At 48.2% G+C, this 22,500-nt stretch overlaps 2 protein-coding genes across 7 annotated transcripts in view; both read left to right on the top strand.

Annotated features, from left to right (window-relative positions):
* The window catches only part of pkp4 (plakophilin 4), a 17,517-nt gene extending 11,655 nt beyond the window's left edge, over positions 1–5,862 (top strand). For 4 of the 5 annotated variants that reach the window (XM_035530202.1, XM_035530199.1, XM_035530179.1 and 1 more), the window contains 11 exons: positions 1–183; positions 490–607; positions 894–1,085; positions 1,278–1,451; positions 1,734–1,884; positions 2,242–2,434; positions 2,698–2,782; positions 2,864–2,981; positions 3,166–3,297; positions 3,757–3,830; positions 4,532–4,768. The exon at positions 1–183 is cut by the window's left edge and continues 1 nt beyond it. In XM_035530202.1, coding sequence (XP_035386095.1) covers positions 1–183; positions 490–607; positions 894–1,085; positions 1,278–1,451; positions 1,734–1,884; positions 2,242–2,434; positions 2,698–2,782; positions 2,864–2,981; positions 3,166–3,297; positions 3,757–3,830; positions 4,532–4,768 — 1,657 coding nt within the window. Of the gene's footprint in view, positions 184–489; positions 608–893; positions 1,086–1,277; positions 1,452–1,733; positions 1,885–2,241; positions 2,435–2,697; positions 2,783–2,863; positions 2,982–3,165; positions 3,298–3,756; positions 3,831–4,531 lie in introns of all 5 variants that reach the window. The other variant, XM_035530192.1, reaches the window with a different exon arrangement.
* A 485-nt stretch (positions 5,863–6,347) lies between these two features.
* Positions 6,348–22,500, top strand: part of tanc1a (tetratricopeptide repeat, ankyrin repeat and coiled-coil containing 1a) — a 52,967-nt gene continuing 36,814 nt past the window's right edge. The window contains exons 1-3 of one of the 2 annotated variants that reach the window (XM_035526571.1): positions 6,348–6,508; positions 13,508–13,645; positions 20,198–20,422. In XM_035526571.1, the coding sequence (XP_035382464.1) occupies positions 13,552–13,645; positions 20,198–20,422 (319 nt within the window). In that variant the 5' untranslated portion in view covers positions 6,348–6,508; positions 13,508–13,551. Of the gene's footprint in view, positions 6,509–6,900; positions 7,273–13,507; positions 13,646–20,197; positions 20,423–22,500 lie in introns of those variants that run through there. The other variant, XM_035526570.1, reaches the window with a different exon arrangement.

Genomic DNA, 22,500 nt, shown 5'->3' with positions numbered 1-22,500 from the left:
TGTGCTCTGGAACCTGTCATCGTGCGACGCCGTGAAGATGACGATCGTGCGCGACGCCCTCGGGCCGCTCACCAACACGGTGATCATTCCGCACTCGGGGTGGGGCGCAGCCCCCCAGCGCGAGGACCACAAGCTGAAGCTGCACTCCTCCATGGTGCTGAGGAACACCACGGGCTGCCTCAGGTGGATACAGGGCTCTTCTCCCAAATATTCCCAAATATTCCCACATATTCCCTCCTTCTTCCATTCCCACATTTTCCCTCATTTTCTGTCTCTTAACAAATAAATATCTCAACACTTTTCACAGAGACCACTTGTGTAATTTGGTTGAACGTCTGTGGATTTCATCTGTGCAAATTCATCTGTGTATACGTGTCCGTGTGCACGTGTTTGTGTGCGAGTCTTTGTATTTGTATTTGTGTGTGTCCGTGCCCATACGTGCATGTTTGTGTGTGTGTGTGTGTGTGTGTGTGTGTGTTTATGTTCTAGAAACCTGAGCTCTGCTGGTGAGGAATCCCGGCGTCAGATGCGCTGCTGTGAGGGTCTGATCGACTCCCTGCTCTACATCATCAAAACGTGTGTCAACACCTCCGACTTTGACAGCAAGGTGAGCCGCTCCTCCTCCACCCATGAGCACCCGGCCGGCGAGGAAGGCGGAAGTTTCGTTTTATTCTGCCTGAGGACCCCAGCAGCAGAGCTACCAGCTGGCGCTTGGCTGAGGAGCAAGCGTCACGGCCCACGCTCGCCGAGTTCTCTCTCCCACACAGGAAGAAATCGAGACGTTTACAGGCTTCGATGGCCAGCCACAAAATTAGACTGCACGCATTCCTGCATGAGCGTTAATGCGCCTCCTGCTGGTGAGACGGACCCTGGGCTTTTTCTCTCCCCGCCAGATTGTGGAGAACTGCGTGTGCACTCTGAGGAACCTGTCGTACCGCCTGGAGCTGGAGATGCCCCCCTCACGCCTACGGGGAGCACAGGACCTGGACCTCCTCCTGGCCGGAGACGCGTCCAACAAGCAGGCCGACTCCGGCTGCTGGGGCTTCAGGAAAAAGAAAAAGAAAAGACCATGGAAGGAACAGCAGGTAAGTGACCAATCCACACCCTGCCAACCCTAGCAAGTCCACACCAACCCCACCAAACTCCCTGACCACATCAGCCCCACTGACCCCGCCAACTTCGCCAGCCCCATAAACCCTCTAGCCTTACTGCCCCAGAGCCTTGCAGCCCAGCTGAGCGGACCTGACGGTGACATCTCTGCTCTGATCTCTGCGCAGTGGGACGGCGTGGGGCCCATCCCTGGCTTCGCGGGCAGCCCGAAGGGTGCAGAGATGCTGTGGCACCCGTCAGTGGTTAAGCCGTACCTCACCCTGCTGGCAGAGAGCTCCAACCCGGCCACACTGGAGGGGGCAGCCGGATCGCTGCAGAACCTGTCGGCGGGGAGTTGGAGGGTAGGACATGCTAGCTACTATTACAGTGCAGCACAGTGTCTGTACAGCACAGTCTGCTGAAAGCGTTATTAATGAGAAAAGGTTGCTGCCAGTTTTGCCTTTGTGTGTGTGTGTGTGTGTGTATGTGTGTATGTGTGTATGTGTGTATGTGTGTGTGTGTGTGTGTGTGTGTGTGTGTGTGTGTGTGTATGTGTGTATGTGTGTATGTGTGTATGTGTGTATGTGTGTATGTGTGTATGTGTGTATGTGTGTATGTGTGTGTGTGTGTGTGTGTGTGATCAGTTTGCAGCATATATCCGGGCTGCAGTGCGTAAGGAGAAGGGTCTGCCCATCCTGGTGGAGCTGCTCAGGATGGATAACGACAGGGTGGTTTGCTCTGTGGCAACTGCACTACGCAACATGGCTCTAGACGCCAGGAACAAGGAGCTGATTGGTCAGTTGCTGAAGCTGAGATGAATTTATTTGGCAGCCACGTGTGCATTAAAGGCACAGTCAGTTAAATGATGCTAGTAAGACTTTATGCTTGTGTTCACAGAGTGAACAGATTTAGAGCTTTGGGGGAGATTTTTCATCAGATTTGTTTAGTTTTTATTTGTTTTCTTTTTGATTTTATGTGTATGCAGTACATCTAAATGGGGACTATCGCTAAATGCACAGACTGTATCCTTAAGCTGGACATAATCACTATTACAAAGATAATTTACTGTATGTCACCTCTGATGATGTTGGAACTTTCTCTCTCTGAGATGATGTCACAAAGAGGTGGGCTCTGTTGCTCTGCCCCCTGCAGGGAAGTACGCCATGCCGGACCTGGTGATGCGGCTGCCAGGCCAGGGCCCGGCGCTGCTCTCTGACGAGACGGTGGCGGCGGTGTGTTGCGCCCTGCACGAGGTGGCCAACAGGAACATGGAGAACGCCCGTGCCCTCGCCCACGCCGGCGGCATCCACAAGCTGGTCACCATCAGCCGTGGCCGCGGGGAGAGGTGGGTGGGCGGGCCATGGGGGAGACGGGCGGGCCGGAGGATAGGTGGGCGGGCCATGGGGCAGGTGGGCAGGATGCAGGGGTATATGGAATGAAATATGAGGTGTATCTGACATAAAGTGGATAACAATGAAGCAAATCTAGTTCCTTCAAAAGGTTGGATTCATAGCAGTGACTTTGCTTGTGATAGTTTGCTGTTTGTGTAGATGAACCGTTTGGAGGTGAGGCTGGAGGCCCAACCCACCCCTTCTCTCTGTCATGCAGGTATTCCATGAAGGTTGCTAAGGCTGCAGCTCAGGTGCTCAACACCCTGTGGCAGTACAGAGACCTGCGCAACATCTACAAAAAGGTAAACCGCCCTGCTCCGCCCGCACTGTGGTTCCAGCTCACATGGGCTTGCACCGCAGTTCTCGTGTTTCCATGCCAACAGGACGGGTGGACCCAGAACCATTTCGTCACCCCGGTGTCGACGCTGGAGCGAGACCGGTACCGGTCGCAGCCCACCCTACCAACAAGCAACTTACAGACGTCACCTGTCATCCAGTCAGGTGAGCCGGAACCACCAGCAAAGGACTGTGGGTAAAGTCACAGTGAACGGGGCAAAAATAAGTAAGCGCTAATTTTTAGGAAAATTCTTAACCGACGGGATGTTTTGATGTAATCCTACTTATCCCTCTTCTGTAGCTTTTTTTGTTTGTTTATTTATTTATATGTTGTGTTTATCGTTGCTAGGCGGCAGCGCCACTTCCTCCCCGGCCATGCTGGGTATAAGAGAGCATCGTCTGAGCAAGAGGAGGGCTCAGTCTTCTATGCAACTTCACAACTACTACGGAGACGCCAACCGAAACAAGACCCTTTACACAGGTAGGCCTGGGATCACACACCCACGGGCCTTTCCATGCGTCACCGGTGGTGGTGTAAATAAAAAGATTTAAAAGCTACCCCAACGGATTTGAGTAGGCTGTTACGCCCACAAGCCTTTCAAATCACTGTGACAGTCAGTAAAATGTCAGACACGCTGTCACTTCTGTGCCCCCCTCTTTAGTGATGTGCAGTACCCCTCCGGAGACGCAAGTGAAAAATGTGCATTGGGAATGTTTCTCTTCATTCCGCTGGCGTTCCGTTTGAGCGATTCCGCAGACGGTTTCTAGGAGCAAAGTTCTGGCAGAATGTTGTGCTTTAAAGCTCAGACAGGAATATCAGCGAGGTTATGGAAGGGCTTTGATATGGGCACGGATCACCCATCCTCCTTTAAAAAGGAGGCGCTGTGGCTGCTGCCTCGTGGATACAGAAATGAAAGCTGCTTTGTGCTTTGTGTTTGAGGGTCCGGGAAGCATTCGGCCTATTTCATAAGCTCCTACCCCTCTCCTTCCTTCGAGGAACCTCACAGGCCGCAGGTGAGCTGCTCACACACACACACACACACACACACACACACACACACACATTTAAAATCAAACTACACATTTGGCTTAAAGCTGTTTGCAAGTTCACTGGGAAATGCTGATAAAATCATCCAGCATTTATAAATAGATTATACAGCATTTTTATACGTAATCTCTGCCATCCTCAGTGCCGCCTTCTTTCAGGGATTTCCAACTTGGCTTTTTTTAAATAACATTGGAGAGATTGTGTCAGGACAGAGTGTTTCACAATCGCCTGAATTTCTTGACCTTTTATGATGGATTTTTCCGCGACTGCTTAAACAAAGTCAGCACCTAAATGCGTAAAATCTGTCATGTTTTATTGTCTTGACCGATTGAATCAACCCCGAGTCGACCAGTGTGGTCAGTGCGCCCCATTACGTCCCATTAAACACTAGCCACGGATTTATGAGGCCCCGTGAGCGGTTAATGGAGATCGTAAAAGTCCCAGATGTAGGAGCCGTGCGCTGTGGACTCCAGCGTCAGGTTCAGAGCTGCCGGCCGGATTCGAAGGCCGATCCCTCCGAGGGGTCAAATTGAACCCTTTAACATCAGCCAGCGTTGTCCAAAGAGCCATACAGTGAACCCAATCAAAATGAGCAGATGATCCGGCGAATCAGGCGTAGTCAGGAAGAACTTCCCCCCCGTCACTCATCCCATGCCTATCTCTGCAGCTTGGCCACCCGTACCATTCCGATGAGCCCAATCCGAGAGCCTATGACACCTATGGAATGTATGTGGCATCCCCGGTGGGCTACGGCGACGGCTACCCAGACGAGGCGTTCCCCTGCCCTGTGGTGAGCGAGCAGCAGGCGCTCAAACGCACCAACTATGTGGATTTCTACTCCACCACCCGTAGGCCTTCGTACAGGTCTCAGGCCTACCCGTCATCTCCAGACTCATGGGTGTAGGCACAAGAGGATGGAGGGGTGTGTGTGTGTGTGTGTGTGTGTGTACGTGTGTATGGTCACAGACAATTGCAGGGTGAAGGCCTACCCATCATCTCCAGACTCATGGGTGTAGGCACGAGAGGATGGAGGGGTGTGTGTGTGTGCGTGTGTGTGTGTGTGGTCACAGACAATTGCAGGGTGATGGCCTACTCATGAACCCGTTGGATCACATGTATCTCTACCTATTCCCACGTTCCTATGAGAAGTCTATGGGGACATTGTCCCCGTGAAATTGCGCCCTGCTGTCGGAGTAGCAGGAGCAGAGCCACGCCCCTGCCGGCCACGGAGTGTGCGTGCGCACGTACGTCAGACTGCAGTAACCTCCCACGACAGAGCCTGTGGAAAGAATCATGTATGTGCATGTGCACGTGTGAGAGCGTGAGCATGCGTGCGCGCGTGTGTGTGTGTGTGTGCGTGTGGCTGACTTGTAACTTGAATCAAAGTCTTACTTTCATCTGAGATTGAAAGAAGGATATAATACAGTTGTGTGTGAGCCAAAGAAGGATATATGAAATTATCATATTAATGTTTTTTCTGTTCTTGTTATTGTTCTTATTTTAAGGAGAGTGTGACATCTATGCTCCATTTGTGTTTCATTTTCAAATTGGATTATGTTCTGTTATTTTTTTCTTGATATTTTTTCCTTAATGGCATGTTGAAAGAATGACCCCAGTCATTAGAACAATTTAAATGGTATAGCTAAATAATGTTAATGAATAATTATGCATTATGCATAAACTATGCATAAATGATATGAATGAATGGGGCAAAAACTTTGATGATCTCATATCTGTGAAAGACAAAAATTCTAATAATGTACTGTGCAATGGTAACAAAATGTCCCCTTGTCCAGTCTCATTGATGTACTTACTGTTAAAATTAGTGTGTGCCCCGGAGTCCTGTACGAACCTGTCGGTTTATCGTAGAAATGTGTGGTGTGTGCACTACAGCACAAGACCTGTGACATGTTCCATACTTAAGTAGAGCTGTATGAATATATTAGAGACCTTATGGACACACTATCAGAAATAAAGATGAACATTTGTTTTTGTATACGTGATGTGTGTGTTTTTAAAATGTTTTGTCATGTAAAATGACACCTGGGACTGGGTGCTCGCTTCAGTCATCTTTTGTTTGTGTGTTCTGTTCGATATTAATAGCAGTTTCTTCTGTTGCTATTCCAGCAAGAGCCACAAAGAGGCGCTAAAGGGCGAAAACAAAACCATGACGTCAAGTTACGTAGGCTATTTCGTGTCTCCCGCTAATGTAATTACTGAGAGCGTGATAGCTCATATCATGCCATATAATTTGCTATACTTTTTTGCAGTATCAAAACAAAGCGTAACACATGTTTTGCACTTAAAGATAAAGAGTATACGATTCAATCACTATAAAATCTAATAATATAATAAAATGATGAATACGCACTTAATTTGCACCTAAAACTGAACTCGAGAGCTCTGCGCTGCGTGCACCTTAGTAGACACGTGCGCTACCGACACAGGTGGAGTTGTGTCAGCAGTCCCCGCGCGCCCTCGGCTCCGCCTGGCGTGACCACACTGCGCGCGAGGGAGGAGTTCGGTATCCTCGTGCAGCCGAGTTAACGGAGTCGGAGTCGGAGTTCGGACAGTGCGAGATAAAGCAGGTGCGTGTCTCGTCGTTATCTCATCTTTGTCTCATCGTTGTCTCGTCGGCTGCGCTGTAAGTCACGGTTCATTTTTAACGCTTATTTCAGTTGCGTGGGAAGTCTGGCGCGCTTTCAAACACGGAGAGGTTTTGTTGTTGTTTAGCCTCTTTGTAAATGTATTGACAAAACACAAGGCGGGGAATTTAAGGTCTTTTATTTCCTGTGAAAGTTGTTCTGGTGGAAGTTGTTGTTCGCCATGTTAATGCCACTATATGCACGAGCGAGCGATGCCAGGGTTGTGATTGCTGCTGCGATGAGATCTGTGCGTGGTGGAGAACTACAGTGCCACCCTGCACTGGTGCGCTTTGACGGATAGGACTTTGGCGTCCAGAAGTCATCGGTGCGTGCCAGAGCTGTCCCCAGAGCTGTGGCAATGCGCGAACGTTGTGGTCACACCACAGATGCAGGGCTTGCGTGTTTGCTTCATTATTTACGCTTCTTTGGATGGGATATTTTCACAACGACATACGACTACCAACAAGCAAACAAACCAAACCATAATGCTCTGTCACGTTGGTTTAAAAAGATGTGAAATGTAAGACACGAGCATGTGTTTTTAAAAAAGAAACCGTGGTAATGCATGCGTGTTCTCAGAAGCGTAAAGCCCAGATGTTGATACACCCATCTCTACCAATGGAAGTGACCTGTGAGACCGTCCAGGGGAAAGTGGATCGTTAAAGTTTTACACAGTCACGTGGTTATTCCTAATCCAGTTTTGACTGAGATTTGAAGACTCTGGGCTAATGTTCTGCGGACTGGAGGTCGGGTCGACAGTACGGTCAGTGCTGCTTTGCTCTCTGTAACAGACACTTGCTTTAGGCTCCTCTCCCGGGTCTGGGTTCAGCTTTACTGCTTGAGGGCAGCTTGTGATTTCTTTGTAATGGCTACTTACCTGTCCCTCATCCACTCCTCATCTGGGTAGTGTGCTTTAAAGTACTATGGCTCTGCGCAGTAGAGATTTTCCATAATTATTTGCTGATGGCTGTATCACCAGTTTATATACAGGCAAGTTATTTTCTTTTATTACAGTGTCTTGGAGATGTCATTGTGTATTTATTAGAAAAAGACTTAACTGTCATGATTTTGATACTACACTGATAAATGTGAGATTTATACTGCCTCTTCTAAAATGTGGTTCACTTGGCCGCCTTTCTGTTCTGTCCTGGTGTGTACAGACAGGTGGACTTCAGAAACATGTTCCTTTACTGAGAAGCCATCTGAATTCCAGCTAACAACTCAATGTCAACTTTTTTGTTCAGCTGTTAATGACTTGAGGGGTTTGGTCAAAACGAGGAGCCTCCCTGCAGATGCCCTCTGCTGTTCTACCGCTAGGGACTACGTGATGCTGGGCACGTCATTCATTTATTTCTTCATTTGTCCTGTAATTGTTTTCAGGCAGCACTATACCAGTGCAAATACCAGTAGGATTACCAGTGCAAATACCAGTACGATTACCAGTGCAAATACCAGTATGGTGACAGACCCCAGCTTTTTAAGATGCATCTCAGCAGGAAGGCCTCCCTACACACCCCAGTGGATTCAGTCTTAGATCTTCTGGTTAGTTCATTTTTAATTGCTTAATGCAGCCTGTCTACTCTTTGGCCTGAGGAGAGTTATGCTGGTTGATAAGAGTGGTGGTTTTCTTAATAGCCAAGTGTGGGGCAAATCAAGGTGAGGGGAGGCTTTAAGAAGTGTTTAAACACCATGTCTTGGAGAGAGAATGCCTTAAGAAGTGTTTAAACACCACGTCTTAGAGAGAGAATGCCTTAAGAAGTGTTTAAACATGTCATTAGCAGAGATGAGTCACATTCAGACTGGTTAATGCTCAATTGACAGAACTAATCATGCCTAGGGATAAGTTCAGATCAAATACATATTCAAAAATTAACCTTCGTCTGCCTCTAAATGAGACTATCAAGACTGAAACTGCTCCACTATGGACTGTTTAGCCCACCTGCTTTAGCCTGTCGCCGTGTGGAATTCAGGGACCCTTCGGTTTTGTGGGTTTTCTGCAAAAGGAGTGTGTTCACAGGGAAGCGTCTGCTCCGTGATGACATCATGGCGTTTTTTCTATGCCTTGATAATGGAAAGAGGAGTTGGTTCTGTGTTTAGTTTTAGGGAAAGTTACGTTACTCTTGTTACGGTCATGCGCATTAAAACCCACCACCACATTCTGACACACTGACACACGCGGGCAAACGCACGCACACACACACACAAACAAACCTCTCTTTAAGCCATAAATTTTGTGACACTTGTGATCTGCTATGCCATTATTACTGTATGTTCCTGTTTTATCATCATCCGCTGATGACACTTATGAATTTTTTTTCTCTTTGTTTTTGGTCACTTTGCGTTATGCACGGCTCAACTTAAAGGCCCAGGGAGCACTCGATGTTGGGACCGGACCCTCGTTAAGACCACTCACGAGTCAGATTTCTTATTCAGATGGTAAGCTAGGGAGGATATTTAGGGCAGGATTTCCATATAAGGAATCGAGGCCATTGTCCCCAAGGTTGCAGCCATAAAACCTATTTAGATGTCTCTGTCCTCATTCCTCCCTTACCGGAACAGCACCGCCAAGGAATTGGGAATTTCAGATTAGTCACAGTTAAAGTCATAATAAGCATCACATGTCACAGATATGCAGTATTCAGCCTCACGCCGGACTTGGGCCTTGAGCAGACTCTGTTCTATTGTTTGTTCTTCCAGTCATATCCTTTCGTCTTCCTAGCGCTCGTTATTTTCTGGCCTTCGCCATCTGATTACACCTTTTTGGTCCAATTAAGCCCAGATCTAAGTATTACATGTGGCCCAGAGCAACATACAATTACCAGAAACTACAAATTAAGCAGTCATTAAAAGTTCTGGGTCAGCAGCGGTCAGACCAGACCTTTCCAGTCGCTTGGTTTTGGACTGTTTTGGCAGACACAGTAAAGTGAATTCTTAATGCAGTATTCTCTACTCTTTAATCTGATACTGGGGAGGGCAAGCAGCGTGTTTCCAGCCTCTCCCATAAAAACGCACGTTCTCACATTAGAACAGTTCTTGAACATCGCCGATTAGCCTGAAATTAATAAACATGATTATACATTAATATGCATGAATACACATGAATATGCATACAACTATTTATCAATTTGTCCCTGCACTTATCTGGCTTTGAACTGAATTTATATAGATTAATCAATAAACGTTTTCAGCGACGCTCCATCTGGAAATAGCCCCGAAGGGTAAAACGTTTTTTCTCTTGGTAACACAGTGTCTCTGAGTGATATCATGCTTTGTTGCTAGTCAAATGAGTTTGGCTTCATTCACACCTCACACTTAAGCAAGGCTCAGCACAGATGTGTCCATTTACAATTGATTTAGCAGTGCGGGCACCTCTGAGTGCTGCCACGATCAGTCTATACCGTCCTCCGTGTTCCGTGTTTTCCCAGTCTTGTGTTTAGTTCCATAGTTTCATTTTGTCCTCACATTGTTTGATTGCGTACACCTGTCCCTCGTTTCTAGTTTTGGGAAGTTCATGTATTTAAACCCTGTAGTGTGCTTTGGTCATGGCTGTTCATTTGAATTTGTGAATGTGTTTAGTTCATTGATGGTTGTATGTATATTTGAATCATTGTGTTTACGTTTGTTTCCCCTAGCCTTAGCTCCGACTTTTCCCTAGTCCTCTGTTATAGCCTGATTCCCGTTTGCTTTCGTGTACTCTTGTTTTGTTTACTCATGTATCCCCATACTCTCCGTGTCGGCTGTTTCACCCTGGACTACGATAACGACTCTGATTCTGGATTTGCCCATAATAAATCTCGCCTCTCTCAGCACACGCGTCCGCCTCCTTACCGCTCAAAGTTACAAGCGCGGCACTGCTCATCCCACACGCTAGGTGATGTGATCCCGTCACTGTGCCAAGGGCTTCACAGGACAGTCAAACAAACGCCCGGACAGCGAAGGAAAAACCAAACAAACGTCAGGCGGAGACAAAAGGGGAATGTGTTCTGAATGACCAGGGGGTCAGGAACCCACACAGACTGAGTGTGGGGAACATGTCCTGGGCTTTTGGTTGCCATGGTTTCCAAGGTTCCCATAATTCACAGCAGCTACACTACGCCGCCTTTGTTACATTCCAGTGAGGAAAGTCTGGAAAAATTACATATGGTCGTGGCTTAATATATTTTAGTTACTATTAAACATGTATTTTGTTTTTTACAGGATTACAGCCTATTTCATATGTAGTACCATATTGTACCATATATAGTACCATTTCACATATTTGAAACAAATGATAAGTAAATATGTTTGTAATAGGAGCCAATAGGTGTGTTAAGCTCTTAGAATTGTAGTATGATTGCTTATGGCAGCTCTGGTCTGCATATTTGTTTTTAAGGTTTTGTATATGGTACATATGAGTCTTTTAGGGGTTTATGCATATGGGTGTCTTTAGTGACTAACTCATGTGTGTCATTGGAAACAGGCACTGTAATGTGGCAGATGGTTCTGGTTGGCTTACATCATCACCGTGTGTGTGTGTGCGGTGTGTTGAGTATTTGTATGTGTGTCTGTGTGTGTGTGTGGTGTGTTGTGAGTATTTGTATGTGTGTCTGTGTGTGTGTGTTGTGAGTATTTGTATGTGTGTCTGTGTGTGTGTGGTGTGTTGTGAGTATTTGTATGTGTGTGTGTGGTGTGTTGTGAGTATTTGTATGTGTGTGTGTGGTGTGTGTTGTGAGTATTTGTATGTGTGTGTGTGGTGTGTGTTGTGAGTATTTGTATGTGTGTGTGTGGTGTGTGTTGTGAGTATTTGTATGTGTGTGTGTGGTGTGTGTTGTGAGTATTTGTATGTGTGTGTGTGGTGTGTGTTGTGAGTATTTGTATGTGTGTGTGTGGTGTGTGTTGTGAGTATTTGTATGTGTGTGTGTGGTGTGTGTTGTGAGTATTTGTATGTGTGTGTGTGTGGTGTGTGTTGTGAGTATTTGTATGTGTGTGTGTGTGGTGTGTGTTGTGAGTATTTGTATGTGTTTCTGTGTGTGTGTGTGGTGTGTTGTGAGTATTTGTGTGTGTGTGGCAAGGTCCTGAGGACCTGGTTTTGTCCTTGAGTCTTCCTGCGTGACCTCACTTCCTGCAGAGCACATGTGCGTTTGCCAGTGAAGACATGCAGGAAATGGTGGCTGGCAGGAAGCGGCATGGAGACGGTGCCTGGACGTGTTCTCCACTCGCCTTCACACACCACGTCTCCTGAGCAGCAGGAAGTGGTCTCCTCAGGTCCAAGCAATTAGTTTCAGACCGAACCAGTCGATTCTGCAAGTCATGCCCATTTTAAAGGGAGGCTGGTGGCAATTAGTTTGGCTGTTCAGCCTAGCAACAACTAATCAGTTCCAGAGAGTTTATCCCAAAAACTCTTTAATACACTCAAACGAGTGTCTTCCTGTGGTGACTCCAGTGGTATAGGATGTTCTAAGCTGCTCTCCATGACCCTGTAGCACACATGGAGGCTGTCAACATGTTAAACATTTTTGACTGTTTACAGGTTGTGGCTGTAGCCATTCTCATGACTTGTTTTCCATCTCAACCTTTGTATGCTTCAGTGATGTTGTAACAAAAGTAATTTCAAAATGATCTGCAGTGCTGCTTCTCCCCCCAAGGTGTCTGCTGTGCTTTCTACTGAGCTGGGTTTGGTTCAGTGTATGTAGATCTGAAGAGACTGTGCAGAAACTAGGGGCCTTCTGAAGGGACTGTGCAGAAACTAGGGGCCTTCTGAAGGGACTGTGCAGAAACTAGGGGCCTTCTGAAGGGACTGTGCAGAAACTAGGGGCCTTCTGACGGGACTGTGCAGAAACTAGGGGCCTTCTGACGGGACTGTGCAGAAACTAGGGACCTTCTGACGGGACTGTGCAGAAACTAGGGACCTTCTGACGGGACTGTGCAGAAACTAGGGGCCTTCTGAAGGGACTGTGCGGAAAATAGGGGCCTTCTGAAGGGACTGTGCGGAAACTAGGGGCCTTCGCATGCATGACAGCATTCGTTATGAGCCTTAAACCCTAACCATAGGTCTCCAGCGTGCTATTTTAATAATTCCTGTTTTATTTCCATGAACCCTGTATTCATGGTCTTTATACCCATCCATCTCAGGCTTTTTTTAACCGAGCCCATTAGACCACGATGCATGAGTGTTCTCTCGTATTTGAGACCCATACCAGTCTTTAGTCTCTCTGCGATCTAGTGCGGTGCCATTGTGAAAAGGATCTTCAGACGTAACTGAGAAACAGAGCACACGTCTAACAAAATCTAGACGGAGAATTTATGGATCAAACATCTTTGCTGGTGTCCATTCAGCTGCTTGTCATCTCTTTATATAATCTGAGTCCATATAATACTGATGGGTATGAAAACCAAAAACTGTTCCTGGGTCAGCCCTCTCACGTTCAGAACAATGGAAATTACTCATCTTGTAGGGCCGGGCTGGTCTAGTGGCAGACAGACTGGCGTTTCCTCTGAGAAGCGAGAAGCAGGCTTGCAGAGATGTCTGCGGTCTCATGATGCACTGCCACACGTGTGGCGCTACAGAAGCGAGCTGTCTGAGCATCGGGTCTTTGTCTTCGAGTGAACCGGCAGGAGCTGTAGCGAAGCTGCGTCTGCTGCGGAGCGAGTGTGGGATCTGGGGCTGCAGTCTTAGACCAAAGAGCTTCAACAGATGTGGAACCACAGCCTTCATATTGTTTTATTCCACTGATGTACAAACACACACACACACACACACACACACACACGCAAAAATTCCTCCGTTTAGCTTCGAGCGTGTCAGGCACGATTAGGGGAGTGTGAGAAAAGTCCTGGTGCGCCGCACGGACAGACAAACATCCCAACGGCGACGGAGGGGAAGTGTGAGGAGTTGGGGAAGGAGGAGAGGAAGTGTCCGAGCGAAGCACGGGGTTGTAAAACCCGAGGGCCCGCTGAAGTGTCTCCCATGTTGCCATTATTGGTCTGAATAAGGTCTGTGAGCAACTTTTTTTTCACAGGAGCTGAGTGAGGACAAACGGAGCACAGCAAAAAGGGTCTCGTCATGCTTAAGACAGGACGCGAGGCAGGACGCCAGACAGGACGCGAGGCAGGACGCCAGACAGGACATGAAGCGGGAGGGAAGGCGAAACACTCAGGTAAGGACCGGGTGCCCAGCTCATCTGATAGTAACTCTCCAGATTAGGATTAAGGCAGCGTTCATGTGGGACGTTTACTGGATTAGATTGGCAAAATAATCCTCATTATGGTAAAGTTAATAAACATATAAAAATACCAAACTGCATCTTAATTTGTCGGTTTGAACTTTCCGTTCCCCATTGTATCTTTTTTAGACCTTTCTAACTGACAAATTCATTTCTCCTTGAACGGTTCGTTCCATGTGAGCTTGCCTAGGCAGAGGTCTGCTGACAGGAGGCAGGAGGTCAGGGGTCATATTCCAGGTCAGGAGGTCATATACTGTAATACCTTGCAGCTCTTTTTCTGTGCTAAAAGTTTTTTGATGCGTTTTAGGTCCTTATACAGTTGTAAAGTTACAATATGTCTAGTTATTCTCAGTCTGGTGAATCACTGCTTGCTTCCATTGGTTTTCTGTGTGTGTGTGTGTGTGTGTGTTGGGGGTGGGGTGGTGTCTCAGACGTATTGTAATATAACGCTAGTCTTTACTTGCTGAATGTCCTTGGCCAGTTTGTGTCATTCCTGTAAATTTGCCTATTCACAACTGCTAGTTTGTGTCATTCCTGTAAATTTGCCTATTCACAACTGCTAGTTTGTGTCATTCCTGTAAATTTGCCTATTCACAACTGCTAGTTTGTGTCATTCCTGTAAATTTGCCTATTCACAACTGCTAGTTTGTGTCATTCCTGTAAATTTGCCTATTCACAACTGCTAGTTTGTGTAATCCCTGGAAATTTGCCCGTTCACGCATGTTTGTGCACATGTGGCAGGTAGGGCTCATTTCTTTGGGGGAAATGCCTGTTGGTTTGGATGTCTCTGACCTGATTGGCTGCTGGCTTGTCTCGCCTTGTGTAAACATTTCCCACTGTACTGAGTGAAACATTATATCATTATAGCTACAGTGTATAGATCCTTGTCTGGAGTGATCAACACACACACACACACACACACACACACACACACACACTGTACTAAATTGTAGCTCAGCTGCCAGACTGCTTGACCACATGTCAGCCAATCGTGTCCATCACCTGTCCATCCTCTAGAATTTTCTTGCATCCTCTGCATGGCAGTGGCCTGCATTATGACCTCACCGTGTTTGGGCAACGTTTCCATGGCCGCCCCGTTTCCATGGCCACCCCATGTGGAGTTTTTGGTTGGAGCCAAGTTCCCTTCGCTTCTGCGCGGTCGTCCCTGATTTGGGTCCCCGCGGGCCCACTCCAATTAACCTCGTTTGTCCTCACTGCGCACACTTCCCTCACTCACTCGCGCACTCACTCACTCGCGCACTCACTCACTCACTCGCGCACTCACTTTAAGTGTGTCATGTCAAGTCTAAGAGCAGCCAAACAAACAGCACCTGACCCACATGCAAAAAAGTTTGGGCTTCCTAATCCACTTTAAGTTAGTACGAAGTGAAGGGACTCTCTCGCACCAAAACGAGTTCAGCCGCTATTCGGCTCGGTGTTAGAAGGGTAAATATGGCTTACTACCATCAATAAACTCGCTCCGGACCTGGCATTGGGAGAGACGCCCAGTTGAGTTACGGAGTCTCCTTCTCTAGTGGGACATATTGCTCCCGTACTATTCACAACACCTCGCGCTGGCTACAGGGGATGAAGACTGCTGTCTTACAGAGGGCACTGACTCAAGGCATGCTTGGAATTTCAAACCCAGACTGCCTCCATGGGCTGTGCTCTCAGGGATGCGCTAAATCGGGGACTTTTGGCACAGAGTGAGATGTACTGTGGAATCGCAGCACTCGGTATGTGCTCATGCGTCCCAGGTCGAACAGGTGGAGCAAGGTGTTGCCGGGGTGACGGCAGAACTGGAGGACACAGGACTGTGATACTGGCAGATTTCTAGCATGCCGTCTTCCTGCCTCGTGTGTCCTGGGAGCAACGAACAGAAACACGACATTTTGGATGGAGTTGCACACGTGGGATGGGCGGCACTTGAGATTACATACACGTGGGATGGACTACACATGGGATGGGCTACATGGGATCAGTAACCGTGGTAACAGGAGTGTAACTGCACTTGGTTTCACTGGCTTTCACCCCCTTTTGGGGTTTTCCAGCCAGTCGCTGACATTTGTTCTCTCTCAGGCTTTCGCTCTTCCTTGCTCCTTCACTGGTGCATCTTCACAAGCTCCGTCCTCTTCCTAACTTCCTAACTCTCACACATTCCGTTTGATGCGGCCGACCTTTTTAATCCTTCCAGAAAACGGCTTTGCCGGGGATTTGGCCGCTTTCATGTATCAACATTCCGGAAACGGAGTGTGGGATTTTAGCATTCTCCTGGCCTGGAACTAGAAGTCCCGTAACGATTGCATCCAGGCATTTAGCTCCGGAATGAAAAGGCACGTTTCATGTTTGAGAGGATCTGACTGATATACAGTGTAGCTCTAGGGAAAGTTGTAGAGTCAGGCTGTGTGTGTGTGAGTGAATGGTGGTGTTGTGAGTAAGCGGGCTTCAACGTGTAAACTCTGCCAGTGTCGTCTCAGCTGTGACATGCCCACGTCCTGCTGACTCCTCTTTGTGTGACTGGACTCTAGTGGGGGGCAGTTCTGTAGGAGGACGTACACAGGCTGGCCACATGATCTGTGCGTCTGTTGTCCTCTCACCGACGCTTTTATGATCTTACAGGACAAACAGACAGGTGTTTCCCGCTGTCCTTATTACGGGACATTTGGTTATGACAAACTTCGGCTGGTATTTTCGCGTTGTCTATGTTTGATTTGCTTTCCAGGAGCCGCGCTGCGTGCAGCGAGACCAACTCGCCATTCAGAGTAATTAAGTAGCTGCAGTCATGAAAATTTATGGCCAGTTAAAAACAGGATGTTAATTTCGGAGGACTTTCCGGATGTTGGGGAGGGCAGATTATATCTGTGATCATTTCAAGATGTTCTGTAAAATCTCTCCTTTATATTGTAGGACACTGCACGGACCCAGCAAACGCTTTTCAGATCATGGCAGCCAGGTTTGTTCTTCCTGGTCTGACCTTGGGTTTTTGAACAGTTTGTGTGGGTTGAAGTAACTGCTGGTTTTGTATATTTTTGATGGTTTGTCTTTTTATTAGTGGACCAGTCGCGCAGATCTCTGTTCTCATCTCTCCCCCATCACAACAAGATGTAGGGAGATGAACTGATCCTTAAAAAGTTTTTGGTCTTGTTAGCTCCATTAAAACCCTGCAGCTAGAGACCCTGTGTCCTCATTAAAGCATAGGGGGAAGGAAGGTGAACATGACATGCTTCATTTAAACACTTTTACATCTCAACTTTGACGACTTCCTGCTTCCTGCGCTTTTGACAGGAAGCAGTCTCTGCCTTTCCAAGCCATGACATTTTAGGTCAAGCTCTGTGGTTCAAATTCTGTAATGGGCTGAAACCAAAAAAGTGTGTGGTGACTGTTCAAGGCCTGCAGGGGGCGACATGTGTGTTCTCATTTCCAATTAGTTTAAAAGTGGGTGGGTGTTTTTGTTTTTTAAAAAATACGTTTTCACTCCTCATTATTCCTTCACACTTTTTCTCACTATGTGTATTTGGCTTATTGTCCTTTGTGTGCATTTAGTGTGTATTGGGTTTATTGTCCTTTGTGTGCATTTAGTGTGTATTGGGTTTATTGGGTTTGTTGTGTGTTGGGTTTGTTGTGTGTATTGGGTTTAATGGGTTTGTTGTGTGTATTGGGTATATTGGGTTTGTTGTGTGTGTGTTTGTGTTATGTGTATTGGGTTTGTTGTGTGTGTTGTGTGTATTGGGTTTAATGGGTTTGTTGTGTGTATTGGGTATATTGGGTTTGTTGTGTGTGTTTGTTGTGTGTATTGGGTTTGTTGTGTTGTGTGTATTGGGTTTAATGGGTTTGTTGTGTGTATTGGGTTTAATGGGTTTATTGGGTTTGTTGTGTGTGTTGTGTGTATTGGGTTTATTGGGTTTGTTGTGTGTGTTGTGTGTGTTGGGTTTAATGGGTTTGTTGTGTGTATTGGGTTTATTGGGTGTGTTGTGTGTGTTGGGTTTATTGGGTTTGTTGTGTGTGTTGGGTTTATTGGGTTTATTGGGTTTGTTGTGTGTGTTGGGTTTAATGGGTTTACTCTTCTTTCTTTTCCTTTGCCATCTGCTGGTTTAAAAATGACATCATCATTTCTTATCCTCCTATCTGTCTCTAGCCACCTTCTCTCCTTCTGTGTGTGTGCGGGTGTGTGCGTGTGTCTCTCTTTCTGTACCCAGTAACTGTCACTGCTATAGTCTGATCTTCAGTGAACAGCCTCACATTCTAGCAGGGCTGTCTTCTCCCGATGCTGCCTTAGCGTGTCAGTAACGTGGCAGCGCCCGTGTTCAAGAGAACACCTCCTCTCCCGCTACAGTGAACAGCCTTGGTCCTCGCGCCGAGTCCCTGTCGGCGGTCCGCAGGTACAGCTTGCCTCGCCTCGCCTTGATGGCCTAAGGCGCGTGGAAACACTCCACATCCTGTGGGCACGTTTGGAATATTACTGACACATTCAGGACCCACTGCACTCGCCGGCCTGGGTTACCCAGAGTTCAGCCTGATCTGGCTGACTTTCAGAGAACATTGCGCTGAGATGTTAACCCCGTCCAACAGAATAAGCCTGTTGCTTTCACTACAAGGCAGAGTCACATTAGTGATCCACTTCTGCCATCTTATTTGATCTGTCCACATTTGGCTAGACATCACGCCTGTCCTGGGTTGGTCCCACATATCCCAGTACTCCCAGTACTGGTTCCACATATCAATGACTTCGAGCCAGATAAATATTTAATCTCTGCTGAACAGGGTGTCTGTGTGTAATTGGAATAAATAAACGGGGGAAACGCAATGACTGCAGGTCTGCAGTGACTCCTAGGCTCCTGCAGATGGCGCTCCTTGGTGGCTGTGATTGGCTGGGATGCGGGAGGTGGTGAGAGGTAGTGGGATGCAGAACAGGAGACACAAACCACTACTGCAGACCAACACTTCATCACCTTATTTCCACATCTCCCTCTCTTCTCTCATTCTCTTTCTCTCCCTTTTTCCATCGCCCACTCATACGCACACTCACATCTACACTATACAAAGTGGTTTTGTTCTTGCTTGGTTTTTTTTTGTTTTTTTTAGATTTTTGTCCAAATTAAGCCCATATATTACATAGATAGAATGTCACGTTGAGTCTGGACTAGAAGCTCACTTAACCATGCTTCAGTCTGTCTGTCTGTATCTCTCTCTTTTTATCTCTGTACCCCATCTCTTTTTCCCTTTCTCTCTCTCCAAATCTCTATGCCTCCCTCCCTCTCTCTCTCTCTCTCTCTCTCTCCCCCTCTCTCTCTCTCCCTCTCTCCCCCTCTCTCTCTCTCTCTCTCTCTCCCCCCCCTCTCTCTCTCTCTCTCTCTCTCTCCCCCTCTCTCTCTCTCCCTCTCTCCCCCTCTCTCTCTCTCTCTCTCTCTCTCTCTCTCTCTCTCCCCCTCTCTCTCTCTCCCTCTCTCCCCCTCTCTCTCTCTCTCTCTCCCCCTCCCCCCTCCCTCTCTCTCTCTCCCTCTCTCCCTCTCTCCCCCTCTCTCTCTCTCTCTCTCTCTCTCTCTCTCTCTGTCTCTCTCCCCCTCCCCCCCTCCCCCTCTCTCTCTCTCTCTCTGTCTCTCTCCCCCTCCCCCCTCCCTCTCTCTCTCTCTCTCTCTCCCTCTCTCCCCCTCTCTCTCTCTCTCTCTCTCTCTCTCTGAGGGGCTGAGGTTTCAGAGGTTGGCTACACTTTTGGCCATGTATCTGCATTTGGAACCTGGCCTGGTGCTTTTATTTTTAACTTGTGCACACATGCTGGTTTTCTGTTTTACTCAATTCCATGTCTTCAGTGTTCATGTTGGATTTTTAGCCATTTTGTCATATAGGTTGGGCATTAAAGCATCTATATGAGACCCTGGCCCACAGTGTGAAGCTGGTGTGTTTGCTTTGGAATCTAAAAGACCCTGAAGTTCTCCAGTTTCTCCAGGGGAGTGTGTTTGGAGTCCAGTCTGCCCGGTGGTTTGTGTCCACTGTGTCTGCGGAGAACAGAGCTGTTGGTCATGAAGAGATACTGGGAGACCTGTGATGAAATGGCAGGGACCAGGAAGACTGAGGGAGAGTGTGTGTGTGACTGTGTGACTGTGTGCGCGTGTGTGACTGTGTGTGTGTTTGACCTTGTGTGTGTTTCTGTGTGTGTGTGTGTGTGTGTGCGTGTGTGCTCCTGGGATTCAGTAGTAAACAGAGGAGCTGGCAGTGATGATAGAGTGTGTTTGTAAGTGTCAGGGGAGAGGGTGTGTGTGGGGGTGTCTCTATTCCACAGACTTTCTAAGACTCAGAGTGAAGGTGATCACACACACACACACACACACACACGGGCACACTGTGACTCAGTGTGCTTTAGTATATCATTAAGTGGGAAAGCAGACATCCAACACTAGCCTGGGTAACACTTCACCTCTTTCTCATTGGTGTTAGAATTGTAGAATCTCTCTCTCTCCCTCTCTTTCTGATTTTCTCTCATTCATACAGCTGGTGAGTTGCTCAGCCCCTGCTCCCAGTATATGGCTCTGCAGAGAGGCCTGGCTCCGCCGGGGTCCATGGGTAGTGGGCCCCTGCCGGTGCAGCCGTACCCCGTGGATGAGCCTCCCCGGGCGGGTTTGTCCAGGGGTGTGTCCCTCTCCCTCCCTGCCTCTCCCATGCTGCCTTGTCGCCAGCCCTACATGTTGCCCGTCAGACCCAGCACCAAGTCTCCAGGTACATCACCCCCACAGCGCACCCTTGCCACAGCGCACCCCTGCCACAGCGCACCCCACCCAGCGCACTCCTGCCACAGCGCACCCCTGCCACAGCGCACACCTGCCACAGCGCACCCCTGCCACAGCTCACACCTGCCACAGCGCACCCCTGCCACAGCGCACACCTGCCACAGCGCACCCCTGCCACAGCGCACCCCACCCAGCGCACTCCTGCCACAGCACACACCTGCCACAGCGCACCCCTGCCACAGCGCACCCCACCCAGCGCACACCTGCCACAGCGCACACCTGCCACAGCGCACCCCTGCCACAGCGCACCCCACCCAGCGCACCCCTGCCACAGCGCACCCCTGCCACAGCGCACCCCTGCCACAGCGCACCCCACCCAGCGCACCCCTGCCACAGCGCACCCCTGCCACAGCGCACCCCTGCCACAGCTCACACCACCCAGCGCACTCCTGCCACAGCACACACCTGCCACAGCGCACCCCTGCCACAGCGCACCCCACCCAGCGCACACCTGCCACAGCACACACCTGCCACAGCGCACACTTTTGTCCTACTCAGCAACAAAACAGCCTACATTTCACTGTTTGTGATGAACACACATTTTGGAATTGTATGTGTGACCTGGAGAATATGGTTAAATGCTCATTTACAGCTCTGAAGTTAACACCGGGCCTAATATGTACAGTACATTTGAGCACACTGCCATCTACTGGTCATATACAAAAATTCTGTTGAAGCTGTTGTAGCCTTGCAGTCTGACTAAAGAGGCACAATGTGGCCTCGATCTATTGCTACAGTTAGGAAGTGTGATTTTCATGGTCTGCGCTTGGGTGAAATTAGGGCAAAGGATGTTTGAGGATCTTATAGATGAAAGCTTTTTTATTCCGATTCCCGCTGTTCTTTTAATTTCCTTTGTGGTGTTATTCTTTGAGACAGCAGGAGTCTTATCTGGAATTTCATTACACTGTTTCTGTTGTGTTAGATTATTGTTAAGGTATGGTCGACCATGCGCGTGCACACACACACACACACACACTCACTCACTCATTCCAGAGAGCCTTTTTTCTCTTTTTAACCAAATCATCAACAGTCCAGCGGAAGCATTATTCAAAGGGCAAGCCGAGTGTGTCCCTTGAGTCTTATTAGGAAAGAGCACCACTAATTTACATCTGACCCAGTCAGAGACCTTCTTGGTCAGGCACTAGAGTTGGAAGCTTAATGTCTGTGGAGTTTTCACAGTGATGAATCACTACACTAAAGCTACACCAACGCATCCCGCTAATCGCGCTACGTAAAAGTGCCCTTTTTAAAAAGCTGCCAAATTTTCAATAAGATCTCAGGGTTCGTAGTCACAGGGTGTCAAAGGCACAGAGTTGTTACGCGGCGTCCTCGGTGAGAGTCCCCTCTCTCGCTAACATGGCCCATGATGAGGCCTGAGTGCATGCCTGCGGACTGGGAAGAGCCGGACTTGTCCGGGTTCTTCCAGAACTCCTGCTTCTGGGACTCATGAATTCTCTGGGGTCAGGTGTGAATGTAAATTCAAAGTGGCGTTTCCAAAACTACAGGAAGGTCCTGCAACACTGGCATATTAACCAGACTCCCCCCCCCCCCCCCCCCCACACACACACATCTGAGGTGAAGCCATCGGAAGCTCATTCTAGCGTTAGGGCTCTCACTATCCTAGCAGAGGGCAACAGCGCTTCCAGTGCTGTGCTTCCATCTAGCTCCCTGTAGGGGGCAGCGCAGGCCACTGCTTCAGTCCCCGTATGGAATCTCTGCACGGAAGCTCTGGCAGAGATGCGACAGCACCGTCGGAATTTGCATCAAAGGGACGGGCTACGCAGCAGTCTGCATGACCTGCTCTCTGATCTGATCTCGCCTTGTTTTTCATGCCGTGTGTGTGTGTGCGTGCGTGCCTGTCTGTGTGTGTGTGTGTGTGCGTGCGTGCGTGTGTGTGCGTGTACTTCAGAGCCACGGTGTGTTTGAAGTATTGTGATGGGACTAGTTACAAAACTGAAATGTACACACACACACCCCCACACACACACACGTGTTACATAAAGGCAC

Source organism: Electrophorus electricus, chromosome 1 (genome assembly GCF_013358815.1).
Source record: "Electrophorus electricus isolate fEleEle1 chromosome 1, fEleEle1.pri, whole genome shotgun sequence".
NCBI lineage: Eukaryota > Metazoa > Chordata > Actinopteri > Gymnotiformes > Gymnotidae > Electrophorus > Electrophorus electricus.
Note: the sequence above shows the minus strand (reverse complement) of the source record. Positions and strands in the feature narration are given on the sequence as shown.